This window comes from Carassius auratus, chromosome 25 (genome assembly GCF_003368295.1).
Source record: "Carassius auratus strain Wakin chromosome 25, ASM336829v1, whole genome shotgun sequence".
In the NCBI taxonomy this organism is placed as follows: domain Eukaryota; kingdom Metazoa; phylum Chordata; class Actinopteri; order Cypriniformes; family Cyprinidae; genus Carassius; species Carassius auratus.
This window is the reverse complement of record NC_039267.1, coordinates 18,579,506-18,598,412: the sequence shown is the minus strand read 5'-3', so window position 1 is coordinate 18,598,412 and position 18,907 is coordinate 18,579,506. Positions and strand designations below refer to the sequence as shown.

Here is an 18,907-nt window from a genome sequence, read left to right as displayed (position 1 = left end):
AGGCCACAGCTGCCCCATAATCATAAATAAATGAATGCGTTTATGAATGAATATACATTTCTGAACAATATTTAAGATGGGTTTACATTTTTCAGACAGTAAATATAAAATAATATAGAAATATGTTATATATATTAATGATGCCCAATGGCTGACAAATCAAATTTTTGATCATTCGATCAATCAATCAACCAATCAATCAACCAGCCTACATTTCTGAATATTACACTAAATATAACTGGGATGGCTTTAACTATTATGTTATTAACAAAAAATAAATAATATTTATTTCAGTCATTCTCTATAGCCACATACATTACTTTGAAGTATATATTTTATGCTTTTCAGCACAATCTAACACAGTTAAAACACACACACACAGACTATGAAACAGAGAGAGAGAGAGAGAGAGAGAGAGAGAGAGAGAGAGAGATTCTGACCTTCATTTACAGATTATGAATGATATATAGTTGTTTAATTCATTTTATAGGAAGTAATACAATATTTTTAACTTTTCAAGTCAAGTCAGGTAAAAAAAAAATACTGTTTAAGGTAACAAATGCAGGTAATCACATTTTTACAGTGCAGATTGTTCATTCTTACATTGATAATTAGCAGATGATTTAGTGAGACAGGCGCTGGCAATGTAAACAGACAGTTACGTATAGCAAAGTCGGAATCAAATTATGAACGAGAGTGGTGTGAGGAGCTTCAAGATGCTAAATGACGGAGGCCAGCTTGACGTCAGGCAGGAGAAATCATCTCTATAAATAAGGGGGAAAGAAAGCTGCAGATGGAAGTAAGTGAGCTGCAGTCCCAAGAGAGCACAAGATCCCTTCTTCCGTTCAGACATGCCGAATTCAAGCAGCTCCACATCTTCCACAAAGAGCATCCGGAGAGCTGCGTCTGAGCTCGAGCGCTCCGATTCCATCACGGTAAGAGTCTTCAACTCTATTCTACACCCATATTAATAGCATTAGAATTAAGAATAAAAAAATGACTAATTTGAAATACCCTCCTCGTCAAATTCGAAATATTTTATGATAAAAAAAATAAAAAATAAATAAATAAAATAAACTACACGGGAGTCTCGTCATGGAAATAAATGTACTTTTTTATGACAATTCATACAGGTATGCAAATACAGTAATCCCAAAATTAAGTATGTTGCATCATCTAAAATGTATGAATTTTATTTCATTAGAAAACAAGACATCGAACCAAGTGGCATTTTTCTTGTTAGCCTATAAAAAATAAATAAATAAATAAATAAATAAATAAAACAATCTATAGAATTCATGAAGTTAGCCTCGCATTTGTTTGCAAGTGCTATTTAGTTTAATGTTATATAATGCAATTAAATGCATACAGTTGAGTAGTATTTTGTGAAATAACTTTTCGGATATTATTAAAAATAGTGTAGCATTTTTGATGCACCTCCATTCCTACAGATCACTGTTTTGCTGTGCGTAAATGGACTCTCCATTACGCACAGCATTACGCGGTGATCAAGGAAAGCAGTCTATGGCTGTATCATTGGATCATAAGCGATTCATTAAGTCTGAGCTATATGGCAGGATTACGTAGAATGCACTGACGTTCTTATGCGATTTTGGAGATGTAAATCACCTCCATCTGATGTCCAAAAGGTAAGCAGGGCTATATTATTATTATTATTTCTGGTCTAGATTGAAGTTTGAAATGGATAGAAATGTGTGATCTTAAATGAATCGTGCTCTTCTCTGTGACAGTCTCAAAAGTTTGTGGGAAGGCGGCAGAGTTTGATCGAGGATGCGCGCAAGGAGCGCGAGGCGGCGGCCGCGGCGGCGGAGTCCGCGGGACTCAGCGAGCAGATCGTGTTTGAGGAGAGCGATGGAAAAGCCTTGCTCAGTCTCTTCTTTTCTCTGAGGAGTTCAAAGAGTCCAGCGCTGTCCCGCACGCTTAAGGTTTTTGAGGTAAGATTTCCTGAGGAAAAACGTAAAATAAATTATCTTGGAAATTCTATATTAGTAAGAATCACAATGTGCTCAAATAAGAATCATATATGAATCACTTAAGAAAAAAAATAAAAAATAAATAATATATATATATATATATATATATATAGAAATCTAAAAGATTCATTTATTAATTGATTTACTTATCTTAATAAGAAGAAGAATACTATTATTTTCTTGATAAATGCTCTTGAGTAACATAAAATACTAAAGAAATAATATACACCTAAAATGTATTTATTAATTTATAACATAAAATACTTTTAAAAATATGTACTGTAGAAGAGAAGAAAATATTCTTGATTTATGATTTTAAGTAACTAAAATCATTTAATTTAATTTTAGATTTAATAATATTATATATATATATATATATATATGTGTGTGTGTGTGTGTGTGTGTGTGTGTGTGTGTGAACATTTATTTATGTATTTAGATTCTTTAAAAAACAAGTGTATAAATAGTTTTTTATACATTAGTTCATTTACTTTTCTACTAAGCAATACTGAGATTTAATTATTGCAGAAAGTACACTGAAAGATAAAATTGCAAGAAAAATTGCAAAATACTCAAGTATTAAAATAGATATTCAAAACATATTCAATAAGACTACAAGAAACAATAATAAAAGCTAGACATATGCAGACATATATGTACACATCTTTCAATGCATACACACACACACGCGCACGCGCACACACACACAAACACACACATATATATATATCCATACGCATTCATATAAAATAAACTGAACATTATGAAACAAACAAGTGCTATTGCCTTCACTTCTTGTATTTTTCTCTTACATTTTATTTTGTTGTTCAACTACTGAACAACACAGACATTTGAAGCCAAGATCCATCACCTTGAGACCAGACCGAGCCGAAAACCAAAGGACGGTCTGGAGGATCTGGAGTATTATGTTCAGTGTGAGGTGCACCTCTCAGACGTCAGCACACTGGTCAGCTCTCTCAAGAGAAGTGCAGAGAACGTCAAAACCACTAAAGAGGTCAAATGTGAGTCTATTAAAGCAGAACGTTGCTCTGTTTTATCTTTTGCTTATCTGAATGTCAGTTATGCTTAGCTTTTCTACTTTTGTCATTTTCCAGTTCACTGGTTTCCAAGAAAAATCGCTGAACTGAATAAATGCCATCATCTCATCACCAAATTTGATCCGGATCTGGATCAGGATCATCCAGTAAGTGTTGGATTAGCTCTTCTCTATTTCTAAAATAAATATACACTCATTTACCTAAAATATGTAATGTATTTCATATTTAATTTTTTCCCTGCCTGCGCTTTTAAAAAGATTGCCAGCAATTTTGATAATTTTGACAAAAACGTACAAATCTGTACAGCCTCACTCGTATGAATTCATACGAATTGTGAATAATCATTAGTATTTTACGAGGTAGAACATTTGTAGGAATTAAACTATGCATGAATTGGCCATGAGATAGCGATGTTCAATGGCAGGAAACGAGTGAAAAAGCCTCAAAATGTTCTATAACAAGCACTGGTTTTTGGTTTTATTTTGCAGGGATTCACTGACCCCATTTACAGAAAACGCCGGAAGATGATTGGAGACATTGCCTTCAAATACAAACAGTATGTTGCAACCATGTTTACCATGCAGTATTTGCATGTCTGGAAATGTTGGCACAGATTTTTGACACACAGTTGTCTCTCTTTCCAGTGGAGAACCGATTCCCAGAGTGGAATATACAGAAGAGGAGATCGAAACATGGTTTGTTCAACTGAAATAAACAAACAACCCAAGATGATACGCAGCCAGAGATCCTCACGCCGTGTTTTTTATTCAGACTTCTCACATGCAACCAATTGTGTGTGCAGGCGTGAGGTCTACTCCACCCTCAGGGATTTGTACACCACCCATGCTTGCAGTGAACATCTAGAGGCTTTCTGCTTACTGGAGAAACACTGCGGCTACAGTCCTGATAACATCCCTCAGCTGGAGGATGTGTCCCGCTTTTTAAAAGGTACCAATCCAATTACAATGCAGCCAGAAAACAGAACAACCCATAAGTCATTCAGCATTTTATTTATTATAACAAATCACGTTTGTTACTAGAAATGTTCATAAGCACTGCCAGTAAGAGAAAAGTAACAGAAAACAGTAGCAGTATGTAAAAACTACAGAACCTGTACCTAGCAACACCTTGACAACCATCTAGAACACTTAGAAACCTCATAGAATTGCCACAGAAACCACCCATCAACTACATAATAACACACCCTAGCAACACCCCAGAATATGCTAGCAATCACCTAGAACACTTTAGCAAACTGACAGCCATGCCACATCAACCACTTAGCAACTTTATCCTACAGTACTACCCTGGCAACAACCCAGAACACCTTAGCAATGACATAGAACACCTAGAGCAAACTCCTAGAACACCTTTGCAACTGCCCAGACCACTTTAGTAAACACCTAGCAACAACATAGGAACACTCTTTCTACCAACAGCCCTAACCAGCCAGCCAGAACATCCAGAGAGCAACGCCCTATTAACCCACCAGTCAGAAAACCGGCAAAGCAATGTCAAACAACTCATCGAGAACGCCCTAGCAACCACACACCAACACCCTGAATTCCAGAGCTATGCTACAGCAACCAAGTAATGCCATAGCAACCACCTAGGACACCATTGTTGTGAACATTTAGAACGTCCTCATAGAAACACCCTAGCAACCACCCCGAACATCTAGTAACCACCAAAAGAACTACAACACCCTAGCAACCATCCCGAACATCTAGTAACCACCAAAAGAACTACAACACCCTAGCAACCACCCCGAACATCTAGTAACCACCAAAAGAACTACAACACCCTAGCAACCGCCCCGAACATCTAGTAACCACCAAAAGAACTACAACACCCTAGCAACCGCCCCGAACATCTAGTAACCACCAAAAGAACTACAACACCCTAGCAACCGCCCCGAACATCTAGTAACCACCAAAAGAACTACAACACCCTAGCAACCGCCCCGAACATCTAGTAACCACCAAAAGAACTACAACACCCTAGCAACCGCCCCGAACATCTAGTAACCACCAAAAGAACTACAACACCCTAGCAACCGCCCCGAACATCTAGTAACCACCAAAAGAACTACAACACCCTAGCAACCGCCCCGAACATCTAGTAACCACCAAAAGAACTACAACACCCTAGCAACCGCCCCGAACATCTAGTAACCACCAAAAGAACTACAACACCCTAGCAACCGCCTCGAACATCTAGTAACCACCAAAAGAACCACAACACCCTAGCAACCGCCCCGAACATCTAGTAACCACCAAAAGAACCACAACACCCTAGCAACCCCCCCCCGAACATCTAGTAACCACCAAAAGAACCACAACACCCTAGCAACCGCCCCGAACATCTAGTAACCACCAAAAGAACCACAACACCCTAGCAACCGCCCCGAACATCTGGTAACCACCAAAAGAACCACAACACCCTAGCAACCGCCCCGAACATCTGGTAACCACCAAAGGAACCACAACACCCTAGCAACCGCCCCGAACATCTGGTAACCACCAAAGGAACCACAACACCCTAGCAACCGCCCCGAACATCTGGTAACCACCAAAGGAACCACAACACCCTAGCAACCACCCCGAACATCTGGTAACCACCAAAGGAACCACAACACCCTAGCAACCACCCCGAACATCTAGTAACCACCAAAGGAACTACAACACCCTAGCAACCGCTCAGAAGACTGCAGGAATGGTATATCACTGTCTTAGTAACCACTCAGAACATCAGCATAGCAGTATCATAGCAGTCACTTAGAACACCTGAGCAACTACATAACAACACCTTGACAACAACAGCATCTTCACAGAAGACCTTGGCAAACCACCCAGAAGCAACCCACCCTCACAAAATGTAGTAATAGGAACGTGAAAGTAAGCACTTAGAGAACCTGCTTAGCAATGCCATACAAATAATCTAGAGCACCCTAGCATCCACATACTAACACTCTGGAAGCCACCCTGAATGCTGGTGGTGAGTCTCTCTCTCTCCGTCCTGTATGAAGAGCGCACAGGGTTTCAGCTGCGTCCGGTGGCAGGTCTACTCTCCGCTCGGGATTTTCTGGCCAGTCTGGCGTTCCGTGTGTTCCAGTGCACACAATACATACGGCACGCTTCCTCCCCCATGCACTCGCCTGAGCCGTAAGACACTTCCTTTCACACTGTCTACGTTTATGACAACTGTTATACAATTATGCATTTGATTTACATCCAGACATCGGCTTTATGCTTAGTAAAGTAATGTTCACTTTATGGAAACAATGGCACATTGGTCACAAATAATCACAATAAATGAATGCTTTCCTCTCCAGGGATTGTGTCCATGAACTTCTCGGACATGTACCGATATTGGCTGACAGAACATTTGCACAGTTTTCTCAGGTAAAAACCTGAAGTGTATTTACATATCTCATATTTCCGTGCCATTTCGAACTGTATTGCGAATTCTGTTCTCTCAGAGTATTGGTCTGGCCTCTCTTGGAGCTTCTGATGAAGATATCGAGAAACTGTCAACAGTAAGTATGAAACATCCCACATCTTTCTCAAACGCAGCTCTAGTCACAGCACTGTGTGAGTCTGTCCTGCTGTGTGTTTTTAGCTGTACTGGTTCACAGTGGAGTTTGGACTGTGTAAGCAGGCAGGGACGGTCAAAGCGTACGGAGCAGGACTGCTCTCGTCTTATGGTGAGCTGGTGGTGAGTGGCAGGCAGTCATTTTTTAAATCAATTATTTTGCTGATTTTTATGGTAAAAGCATTTGACTTTTACGGTCATCCATTTTCTCAGCATTCTCTCTCAGATGAGCCAGAGCGACGGGAATTTGACCCGGACATTGTAGCTGTTCAGCCATACCAGGATCAGACTTACCAGCCCGTCTATTTTGTGTCTGAAAGCTTCTCAGATGCTACAGAGAAACTGAGGTGAGCTGCAACTAATAATCTTGCTGTCAGTACTGTGGGTTATATATATATATATATATATATATATAAGGTGTTAAATTATATTTATTAAATACATTTGCATTTACTTCTTTGTTTGCAATCAAATAACTACAAAAAAAAAAAAAAAAAAAATGCATAGCATGTCCATTAACTTTTCATTAACAATTTTTTTTTATCAAATACTTTTGCTCACATTTTTACAGATATATAGAGAAAGTGGTATATTTTAGATTAATTTGAAATTGCCTTGCAATGTGGCTTCTTCTTCTTCTTACATAACTACATAAACATACTTTACTGATTATTTTATTAAAACTTTCTATACGTATTTCGCAAATATAAAATAAAAAGGATTCATGCATTTTATACATTTTTATTTATTTGTCTTAATTGTTTGAAGAGAAATTATTACAGTTGTTTGTATGACAATAATTATATTCATTTGCTTTTAAAACAGAACATACGTGACCCGCATCAAGAGACCATTTTCTGTGCGGTTTGACCCGTACACAGACAGCATAGAAGTGCTGGATAACCCACTGAAGATCCAACAGGGGCTGGAGACCATTAAAGATGAACTGAAGATTCTCACGGATGCACTGAATGTGCTGGCTTAATTCTGTCAGTCGTCCTGTTCCTCTCTGCTTCATATGTGACAGTCTCATCGCTATGCTGTGCGTTTATGTCTACATCTGCTGCTACAGACATTGTTGCTTTTAAAACCCTGAGTATCAACCTCAAAACCTCACATCAGTAGTTGATTCCAGAAACCTTAAAGGGATAGTTCACCCAAAAATGAAAATTCTGTCATCATTTATTCACCTCCACATGTTGTTTCAAAGCTGTATGACTTTCTGTGGAACATGGAAGAAGATAGTTTGAAGAATTCTGGTAACTAAAGAGTTCGGGCTCCTGTTGACTTCCATTGTTTTGGGGTTTTTCGTCTATATAATGGAAGTCAATGGTAACCAAGACTGCTTGGTTACCAACATTCTTTAGAATACGTTCTTTCAAGTTCAACAGAATAGAGACAGTCTTAAGTAGATATATTATGTGTTGGTAACAAAACAGTTCTGGTTCCCATTCTATATTCCATTGTATAGACAAAAAACATACTGAAAGTCAATGGGAGTCGATACTGTTTAGTTATCAACATTACTCAAAATATGTTCTTGGCAGATATATTATATATTGGTAACCAACAGTTCTTGTTGACCCACTGGCATTTTATAGACAAAAAACATACTTAAAGCCAAAAGTAACTAAAATTATTTAGTTACCAACATTCTTCAAAATATTTTCTTGGTAGATATTTTAACCAAACAATTCCGGTTATCATGTATTGACTTACATTTTATATACCAACAATATAATGGAAGCCAATGGAAACCGAACAGTTAAGTTAGCAACGCCTTTCAAAATATCTACCAAGAAAATATTTTAAATGTTGGTAACCAAACAGTTTTTATTCTCATTTAATTTTTACCATATGGATAGATAGATAGATAGATAGATAGATAGATAGATAGATAGATAGATAGATAGATAGATAGATTGGAAGTCAATGGGAACCAAATCTGTTTAGTTGAAAACATTCTTCAAATAAATTTAAATTCTACAAATTAAATTAAAATAAATAAATAAATGGAGGTCAATGGAAACTGAAACTTTTTGTTTTTTCATTTTTACATGAACTATCGTTTGGCTGGATTGATGGATCACTCTGTGAATAAAAAAAAGAACTGTGTGAATACGACATATTATTATTATTATTATTATATTTTTTTGATAGATCTTACCCAGAGTAAATCAAGCCATTAAAGCTATTGAAGCCAGAAGTTATTTATGAAATACCACTAGATGAAGCGCTACACTAAAATAAAATATGTACAGTATATAATTAAATATGTCTTATCAATAAAAATTCTGAATGTATCAATATTTCAAATTTATTCTTAAAATAATAATACTGACACAAAATTTTATTTGCATGTTATTCTATCTCTGCAAACAATGGTGCAAAAATGGAAATGACGTTTTTATTGTTTAAGCATAAATAAGAAAAAAGGAAACTGTGTGCAAAGTGGCTATGATGTGCCAATATAAAGCAATGTGTTTAAAAATATCCCAAACTGTGCTTGTGGTTGACTTTCTGATGTTAAGTTCAGTCGCCCCTTCCATTAATTCATTTTACAGGAAAATTAAGTCTGAGAATGTTGGGTTCAGAAACTACATGGCTATTCCGAATGAACTCATCGGACTGAAACTACAAATGGTTTATTTGAAAGAAAACAACCACCACCAGATGGTAGTCTAAGCATGAGGCATTCAACACCAGCACTTTCTGGGTGAGCGGACAGGACGGCATAATGACTAGGGCTTTTGGAAGGGTCATGTCATGAGGTTAGGAATGGGATGAGGATTCAGATTTTGGATCTAGTTAGCGGGAAAGATCTGCCATTCGAATACGCAACCGACCACTAAATACATTTTACGACGACGGAAAGAATCCCACAGTGGAATACGTCACGTAGTAAATCAGTAGGTGTAGGATATTCCTCTAACTAAAACTGAGACATTCCTGATGATTGTAGTTTACATCATTTTAACCATTAAACTGAGGTCACTTGAGTTTAAAACAAAAAGCTATTCATGCTAATTATTCAATAATGCCGGCTGTAGCCTTCACAAAGTCTCCTGAGCTTTTTATCGATGGCCTGTAATGATTTGTGCTGGACTGCTTGGTCCTGTATCACGGGTAGTTCTATCCATTATTGTACGTGGCAATGTGACTAAGATGAAAATGCTGTGAATGATTTATTGCAAGGCCCTACAGATCTTTTGGGTTTCCTGCTTCCCTCATCTGATGGATAATAGGAGACAGAGGAAGAGGGGTTTAATGTCTTTATAATGGTGCTTCCAGTAACATAGTGCATTGATAATTCATGCCAGCAGCAGGACCCTCTTTTTTTTTTTACCAGCAGAGGCGCCATTTTCACACAAAAAGGAGTCACCCTTTTGCAATTTCTATAATTTCTCACAGACTTCACGCTATTTAGCAGCAAAACCAGCTTTGGTTTGGAAAAAGGAGCTGCTAATCCATTTAAAATGTCATTTTATTTCAGATTTCTAGTCCTAAAATGAGTTTTCATCAAATATTCAATGCAGATCCAAGCACATGTTTTAATAAAATGCATATCTTAAAAACAGCCAATGAAATCTTAATGCAATGGCATTCAAAACGACTAACAATTGAATTGACTGTAGCATATATATATATATATATATATGCATGCATTTATTGATCACATGATAATGCTGATTTAAAACAATTGTAAGAGGTGTTCTAGTAAGGCAGTAGTAGACATACTGGCCCTGCATTTCATATCAGATGGAAACTATTGTCCATGAAGAATAACATCTGCATCAAATAATGGCCCTTATTGCTTTGCCAGGTGATGGATAACATTTCCAAGTAATTCAATCAAAACGGTTTAAGTTCAATTCAAGTCCAGCTAATTCTTCATGATCCTCTCAGTGCTCTGAACGTTCAGCCTGTAAAGTGAATTAGCATCATTACAGCCACCATTCGCGTGAGGATCGATAAGGCAGGTGGATATCAGAGGAAATGACGGCAGGAAGCGTTTCATCTTCTCTTCTTATCATCCGGGGCACTTTCCATTCTAACATTTTACACATCGACTGTCCTGTCAGGAACTCTGCTAGTTAGCCCACACACGCTGATAATACACTGATATTGATGACGTGTGCATTTCTGAAATATTTCACTTTTTATTTAATTCCATTTTTGATTTTATTTTACAGTATTACTTATTTTCCTGTTTATTTCCTGTTTTAATCGCACATGTTTTTATTTATGATTTGGGTTGAATACTGTACATTGTTCAAATCATTTAAGGAACTTACTTGACGTGGCAACATTTTAGAAACGCACAGAACATGTTGCACATTTTAAACAAGGTGTTATGACATATTCTGTAATGCTCATTCACCTTTTTGTGATCTGGAATTCTTGGAAAACAGCAGCAGGGAACTCGTCCGGACTGCTGGAGGTTGACTGACCGCGTCGAGTGTTACCTCTCGCGGACATGCGCGCCTGAGGGGCGGGGGGTGGAGGGGGTGTCAAGGGGCGGGTTTGGGTATATAATACTTCTCTCAGAGAACTTTTGCCTGTCGCCTGATTTTTGGGACAGCTCCACACACCATCTTAGCACCAACTGTGGAAACTAAACCGACCTTCTTAACCAAATACAACAGCACAGCATTTTCTTTTCTTTTTTTTTTTCTTTTTTTTTTTTTTTTAGGTTGACATGGAGGACCATCTAAAACATAATTCTTTTTGCCATACTTGCTTGAGAACAAACAGTGTCACAAATAAGGTAAAGAAAGTCATATTTACAACCTTAAAAAAAAATAGAATAGAATCGTATTTTAAAAATCAGAAACTGACATGATCGGAAACGCTTTTTAGACGCATTTTCTCTTGCACGAGCGGTTCGCGTAATGCATTGGAGATGTTTTTGTCACTCTAAATTGATTACAGTTTGACAGCGCTGAACTTCTTAAGAAGGTCTATAAGGCATGTAAACATTGACCCTATGCATTTCTGCAAAGCTGCTTTGCTACAAGTGTGTATTTTGGAAAGCGCTTTCCAATTACAAACTGACTTGGCACTTTATTCTGGATACGCGCACAGGAGAAAGGAATTACACAAGGGGGCGACAGCAGTTTAAATGAGCTGGATTTAAGGGAATGATATGCTGAGCTGTGAGGAATAAGCTGGGTACTTTGAGCAGTCTTGTCTTGCAACTTGTTGAACGTTGTGTAAGAGTGTAAAGGAGGAGATACAAGCTCTTGGATAACAATTCATCTTCAAACGTTAAGCAGATAATCAAAAAGTCGATGCATGCATGTTGAATTCCATTGTATCTGTAGAATTGCATTTGCGAATTTGTTGCATGGAGGAACAAATGACAGATACCTGCGGACGATGTTGAGGATAATTGATCTGCAGGTTTACCTTAAAGCATCATGTTTACGGTTAAAAATGACATGCATAATTGAAAAGCTGAAGGTCATGCATATGCATACAAATTCTCAGAATGTATTAAGAACTGCATAGGAGAGATCCACAATCTACAAATTACAGTTTCTCAAGATCTGACCAACAACACTGCAATGTTGTTGAAAATGTTTAGTATTATTGATCAGCAGATATATAGCTCTTTCTCTTGCATTACATTGCACAAATAGTGCATTTTAAAGCCTACTTTGACAAAATGCCTGTTGTGGACTATAATGCATGCTTTCCAGGTCAGAAAGACATGCTTTTCCATACTGTACATTGACAAACATTTTGAGCATGTAATCAAGCATATCATTGAAAAATCAATGGCAATGCATGCACACACTGAAGGATAGCATTACTGAATTCAATGCCTTGAGGAAGCTAATAATAGTTACTTAAGGAAAACGTTCAGTATTAAGTTCGGGTATACATGGCATCTTCATAAACAAAAAAGAAAAAAAAAAAAACCGGCAGCTTTATATATTGAAATCATGTGCACAAGTTAAAGCTGTCTAAACTAACTAAACATTTTTTATCTCCGCAGGTCATGAAGATGTACTGGTCCATACGAATGCCCATATGCATACTTTTTTTAACCCTGTCTGCCTTCGAAGTGGCTTCAGCTGAAACGTTATGTGGCGGAGAGCTGGTGGATGCGCTACAGTTTGTGTGTGAAGACAGAGGATTCTATTTCAGTACGTATATTTGCACATCGTATTTTCTTTGCTTTTGCTTAGGAGTTGGAAAGCCTGCCAATTGTATGTCACGAATGACCAGAGTTACGAGTGAAGTCTCGGCATTTTGTGCTGACTGGGCGCATTCTATCACGATATCTGTGCTTGCATATGAAAGGGATGCTAAACGAGCCACAATGGCTTGGTTGTTTACTTGCACATTCCGCCAGGGAAAGTAATAGTACCCAAGTGGCATTCCATTCACCTCTCCAGAAATGTTCCCAGGCTACACTCAATAAAAAAAAAAAAAAGAGTTGTTTGTTCTCTTACACGGCTGGATGGATTGAGACAGCTTCATTACTAGTTTTTTTTTGTAACAGATATTAACCAATACATTTAATGCGATACATCAGATACATCTGCTGGTTGTACACCTCTCGCATGCATGGAGGGGGTCGAGAGCACTACTTTTTAAATATTTGACATCTTCCTCATGCCAGCACTGACAAACAGACAAGGCCTTTGTGTTCTTTTGGCCGCAGAAGTCTGACTACCCCGAAAGATCATTATCCAATTTGGGCCAGCGCAGATTTTTTCCCCCCTCTATCCACCAGATCCACTCTTGTTCAGTGTTTCCCATCCTACAATCAAGAACTCAGCTGTGAGAAGCACAAGTCGTTCGCATAATATTTGACTGAAAATCAATAGTTCCTTCCTTTTCCCGGACCGGCTTTCTCTCCTCCATTACTGTGTCCTGTATCTTCACTCTTTTATGCCAAGTCTGTTCTTCCACCCCTCCCCCTTCCTCTCTTTCATGCTCTCTTTATCTCTGCTGAGCTGGCAAAGTACAAGGTCAAAGGATATCCACCATTTACTAATCCAAACAGAAGCAAAGACTTTTGCCCTTCAAATCGTTCACTGGCTTATTTGTAGGCTTTCGATCTTCCGTTCCTGGTACCGTGCTGCTGGCAAATTCTTCGAAACCGATTTCGAACAGCTCAATTAGATGGTATAACAAGATCAATCCGGACGAGAAAACAAATAAACAGACTCCATTTTATGCCAATGATTTTGGCTTTATTATACACAGCAGATGCATCCCAGTCAAAACACAATGAATCTGCTTTCACAATAGAATCAGGCCACTGTAGCTTGATTTACATTGACTTGTTAGTAGGGTTGTTGAATGTGTTTGCATGTTTGGTGGCTGTTTAGACGGTTTAAGCCAGATCTCTTTCTTGCGATGATGGTTCGGACTAGCTGGTTTGCTAGTCTTAACTGGTTTAAGATGGTCAGATGGTCTTCCAGTATGGCTTTTATGGTGGTTAGCTGGTATTAGATTTTTTTTTTGTTGTTATTTTTTTTGCTTTTCAGCTAGCCAGCCTAGATGACTAGTTGGACACCCAGATTAACTTGGCCAGGCTTGTAGGTTTAAGACTAGCAAACCTGCTTAGGCTTGTTTAATAAGCCTTTCCAGTAGAGTTAGCTGGTCTGTCAGCTATCCTCCCATCTTGACAAAAGCCCCAAACCCAACTTAACCATCATCTGACTTGTCCATCTAAACCCTCACCAGCAAACCGAGACCAGCAAAACAGTTTAAAGAATAGTTCACTCAAAAGAAGAAAAATCTGTCAACATTTACTCACCCTCATATCCTTCCAAAACTGCATATCTTTTTTTTTTCTTCTGAAGATCAAGATACTTTGAGGAACAGAGGAACTGTCCTTGCAACAAAAGTCAATGGTGTCAATGGTGACTTTCATTGCCCGGACAAAAAATGTTTAGAATTGAGAGTGAGTAAATAATGACAGAATGGAGTGATTTTGTCTGAAATGTAACCAGAACAATACTAAAGTGTCTTGAACTCATGATCTTTATTTGTATCTCTGCAGGTCGACCAACTAGCAGGTCGAACAGTCGACGTTCTCAAAATCGTGGGATTGTGGAGGAGTGCTGTTTTAACAGTTGTAACCTAGCTCTTCTAGAACAGTACTGCGCTAAACCAGCCAAGTCAGAGAGGGACGTTTCAGCCACAACCCTGCAGGTCATCCCGGTGATGCCCGCATTTAAACATGTAAGTTGGTCGTGAGAAACAACAAAAACTCTCCAGCACTTTCTGACGTTCACCATCTTGATCGTCCTGTTCTTTCTGCTGAACTTGTGCATTCTGGCATGTGGGTTAAAGAAAACAGTGAGCCAGAGTAAGGAACTAGTAAGCAAGTATTGCTCCAGAACTGCTGACCAAGTGGAAAATGATATGATAGAAGAGGTCATACATAGTTTGACATTTTCCTGTTGATTTGACATCACACACTTGGATTGGGTTACAAAACCAGTCTCTCAAAATGGCCTGGATGTTGACTAGATGGTTGTACACTGGGGACAAATGGAACTGCCTTTATCCCCCTACTTCTCATTCTCCAGTTTTGCTCTATGTTAGTATGGTTAATAGATGCTTAAGAATTGTTTATCCAAAATTCATCATTTCCTCACCATCATGTTCTTCCAAACCTTTATGACATTGTTCTGTGGAGAACAAAAGAAAGTATTTTAATGATTTTTTTTGTCCATACAAAGAAAGTCAATGGGGTCCAAAACAACAATGAACCCCACCAGTTTCACTGTACTGATTAAAAAAAGAAAATTAATTAGATAAAAAAGTGAGGGTGAGTAACTGATGAAAAAACTCTCTAAAGAATATAATAATTGTGCAAGAGAAATTCAAGTGGATGCTCAAGTTGTTGTCTTGGTGGTTGAAGGATTTTTGGCCATTTTTGACAAAATATCTGCAAAGTCATTTACGGTTTTAGTTGAGAGGTTTGAGTTTTATAGGGTTTTGAATCTCATTAGAGATCATCCAGTAGAATCTGTGAGAACTCTGACCTTTCTCTATAGTCAGTTCCTAACGTTATTGTTATTCTTGTAACAGGAGGTCCCAAGAAAACATGTGACAGTGAAATATTCCAAATACGACATGTGGCAACGAAAGGCCGCCCAGAGGCTACGGAGGGGTGTCCCCGCAATCCTGCGGGCCAAGAACTTTAGGCGGCAGGTGGAGAGAATCAGGGCCCAAGAGCAACTGCACCACCACAGGCCTCTCATCACGCTTCCCAGCAAGCTTCCGCCCATCCTTTTTGCACAGAGTCGATGAAAAAAGACTAGGGGATCAAAGCTTTTTCTCTCTGACGTCATTTCTGTGGCAGTCCTCAGCAACCCTTCTTCCTTCCCCACCAGACATGCTCAAACGCTCTTCCAGTTTCTATTCTTGCAGTTTGTTCACCAACAAAAAGGCACATCACGAATGAGAGGAACACAATTCAGGTGAAGAAGCAAAGGAAAGAACGAAGAAGCCGCGGAGTGCTAAATGTTTCGCTGGTTCGGAGGACATTGGAGCGCTAGGAACAGCTTGAGCTAGCATGAAAGAACCCATTCCACCGCATTCTTTCGAGACAAAAGTATTTCTCTTTTAGTCCTTTTACATATTAGTTTGCACCTGTAACTATAAAGGGACATCCACACTGTAAGGAATTGTTGAAAAATTAGATTCCTGTTCCAGCACCTTGTAATCACAAATGAAAAGCAGAGAAGAATCTGCGAATTGCACATCGCCACGGATTACGTCAAAGTTCTTGTTAAGTAAATAAAAGGCACTATTTTTATGGACTATGAACGCATAGCTCAAAAAATGTCATGGTGCTAGCTTTGGGAATGGACTCAAAGGAGAAGGGGTTGAAAAGCACGTTTTTTTTTTCATTGAAACTTTATTATACTTTCCGTTTTAAGGAAAGAGAAAACAAGAGCATGAGGGATATTGCTGCATGCAGATGTGTACTTAAGATGCGAAGTATGCATTGGGTCCCAGCTCTGCTGTCGCAATAAAGGAAGGGGCAGTGTGGGGACGCTGAAGGGATCATGTTCGAATCCCTGGAGGTGAAGAACTTGTCTCTTTTCGAGCATGGCTGCACAAAACCCCTGCTTTGCACTGCAGGAAGACATTGTGACCTTGAAAAAGTGGGATGTTTGTATTTTCTATGTTCTTTTTCGTGAGTGAAAAAAAGGAGAGAAAAAAAGCCCAGTTTGGTTTCTGGTACCGTGACATTGTTGTTGTTGCAAAATAGGCTTTGTGTTTTTGTACGTTATTTTACAGTTCTGAAAAAAAGGCACAAATATAAATTCAAAGGGAAAAAACGCAATAATGTCAACTAACATATATTTTTAACTTTTATTCGTAGTATTCACATGCTTTTGCCTGAAAACAAATACTTGAATATATATATAAATATATATATCAAATAAATATGAAAATATATATTATAATTAGTTTCCAGGGACATCATGTAATATTCTTTTAGTCTGAGCTGTATCTTGCGTAATGAGCCGCCAAGCTTCTTTTTGTTTGTTTGTTTAAGTACAAATATGGGCACTGTATAAAGGCATTATTTATTTTGTTATAGAATGATATATTAAAATCGGTCCAAATACAGTAATATACATAGCACTGATGCTCAACTGATGGATTTTATTTTATATGCTCTCTTATTTTACCCATTTTACATGTAAATGCTTTTTGTAGATGCTTTGTACCAAAAATTTGTTTTCTTTTTTTTCCTTTTGGTTCGCCACAGAGCTATTTTAAAATCAATATTTTAACAGCAGCTGTAGCCTGGATCTTTTAGGCATGTTGTAATACAAAAATAGGCACATACTCGGAAGACTCTCTCTTTCTCTCCCTCCCGCATGGCTTTTTAATCTGCCAAATGGATTTCTGTTTATAAAAAACAATAACAACTACAAAAAAAACTAAACTTGTATTTAACTTAAAGGATCTGGATAACCCGCTCTCTATATGCCATGATTGTACACAACCCACTACAGTTTTAGCCACTTTAGTGCCATTTTCATAGTCATATCATAATTTGTTGGCTTCTCTAAGGTCATCCACAAAAGAAACCCATGTTTTTGGGGTCGAGAATAGCCTGAGGGAAGATGGTAAATTGTTGTCTCTTGTTTAATGTTTTCTATTGTTGCTGGGTAATTGAACTGCAGCATTAAATCAAAGTAAAAAACAAAACCAATATGATGTCACCAAGATCCATTATGATGTCACAAAGGGTGGACTGTTTATACATCCCCTTGATCTTGCCATCTTACAACAAGTGTCCTAAATCCTCTTATTTCCTTTCGGTTGGGGTGTTTTTTCAAGTCCTCCATATATCTTCATCTCAGTTGTTGAAGGGCTACCGTACTTAGTTACCCTAATACTCAGGAAATATCAGCGGATTTATGTGAAAACTCTATACAAGGCCTTTTTTGCAGTTTCATAGCCAAGCCCAAGAAGTCAGTATTGATTATTCGATGTGTCCCAACTTTAAGGTCATAAAATGATACTATAGTCTCACTTAGTACCTTGAAACTTAAAGGTCTAAGTGCCTGCAGTGCATCCCTCTGCCTTGATAATCTTATATTTATCTGATTCATATCAGGTGTGATGAAGCAGTGCAATTATTATAATTACTATAATTATTTTTATTATTCAAACATCCCTAATTTCTGAAGACATTGCCATTTTTCTGTTGTTATCCACTACATCCACTATTGTTCTTTCCTAGTTACTTAACTTTCCATGTGAAAAAGGTGTGTAAGGAAAACATATCCTTTTGCACTAAAAATGAAGGGATCTTTTGTCTTTCATTGGTAACGGTTTAATATCAGTAGCCCATGCAGCCTTTGTGTATTTTAAGTGATTTAACCTCTGCACGCTAGGACATCCGAAATGCACAATTCATGTACTTTCATTTTTAATATCAATAAAAAACATTTTATCAAACATGTTTCAGTCATGTGCAAGTGTATGTTTTTTTATTGCCTGGTTGGATTGTAAATCATTTATTAGATGTTAAGGCTTACACAGAATTTCCCTGATGCTTTTAGCATCTTTTCTTGCATTGCCCGATCTGCGTTAAAAGTGTTCCAACGGAAAATAAAATGCACTAAAATGTGAGCAGACACTTGGGAGCAGATGCACAACAGCTTCACACACTACACTTTGAGAAAAAACTGACAAAAGCTATCACTGAGGCTGTACCTTTTCAAAAGATACACTTTTGTATCCTTAAAGATGCATTTTTGA

The 18,907-nt window shown here is 38.0% G+C and overlaps 2 protein-coding genes across 3 annotated transcripts; both read left to right on the top strand.

The window, feature by feature from the left end:
• The first annotated feature begins 731 nt into the window (after positions 1-731).
• Positions 732-8,606, top strand: LOC113043589 (tyrosine 3-monooxygenase). 2 transcript variants are annotated; one of them, XM_026203073.1, is made up of 14 exons: positions 732-941; positions 1,578-1,649; positions 1,752-1,955; positions 2,842-3,016; positions 3,110-3,198; positions 3,541-3,608; positions 3,697-3,747; positions 3,855-4,000; positions 6,081-6,216; positions 6,387-6,456; positions 6,534-6,590; positions 6,674-6,769; positions 6,860-6,993; positions 7,472-8,606. In XM_026203073.1, exons 1-14 carry the CDS (start codon positions 852-854, stop codon positions 7,629-7,631), a joined length of 1,548 nt encoding a protein of 515 aa, XP_026058858.1. In that variant the 5' UTR covers positions 732-851; the 3' UTR covers positions 7,632-8,606. The 2 variants fall into 2 exon arrangements, with proteins under 2 accessions (XP_026058858.1, XP_026058857.1); XM_026203072.1 differs by lacking the exon at positions 1,578-1,649 and having other exon boundaries at positions 733-935.
• A 2,595-nt stretch (positions 8,607-11,201) lies between these two features.
• LOC113043588 (insulin-like growth factor II) lies at positions 11,202-18,608 on the top strand. The gene is made up of 4 exons (XM_026203070.1): positions 11,202-11,414; positions 12,648-12,798; positions 14,670-14,851; positions 15,707-18,608. The coding sequence occupies exons 1-4, from the start codon at positions 11,346-11,348 to the stop codon at positions 15,926-15,928; spliced, it is 624 nt and encodes a 207-aa protein (XP_026058855.1). The 5' UTR covers positions 11,202-11,345; the 3' UTR covers positions 15,929-18,608.
• The last annotated feature ends 299 nt before the right edge of the window (positions 18,609-18,907 follow it).

What these genes read in the sequence shown, in the direction of transcription:
- LOC113043588 (XM_026203070.1), top strand. Translation starts at nt 11,346, where the DNA reads ATGGAGGACCATCTAAAACATAATTCTTTTTGCCATACTTGCTTGAGA. An exon ending in CAAACAGTGTCACAAATAAG is followed by an intron (nt 11,415 to 12,647) that starts GTAAAGAAAGTC and finishes TTATCTCCGCAG; the next exon opens with GTCATGAAGATGTACTGGTC. An exon ending in TGATGCCCGCATTTAAACAT is followed by an intron (nt 14,852 to 15,706) that starts GTAAGTTGGTCG and finishes TTCTTGTAACAG; the next exon opens with GAGGTCCCAAGAAAACATGT.
- LOC113043589 (XM_026203073.1), top strand. Translation starts at nt 852, where the DNA reads ATGCCGAATTCAAGCAGCTCCACATCTTCCACAAAGAGCATCCGGAGA. An exon ending in GAAGAGGAGATCGAAACATG is followed by an intron (nt 3,748 to 3,854) that starts GTTTGTTCAACT and finishes TTGTGTGTGCAG; the next exon opens with GCGTGAGGTCTACTCCACCC. An exon ending in CGTCTTATGGTGAGCTGGTG is followed by an intron (nt 6,770 to 6,859) that starts GTGAGTGGCAGG and finishes CCATTTTCTCAG; the next exon opens with CATTCTCTCTCAGATGAGCC.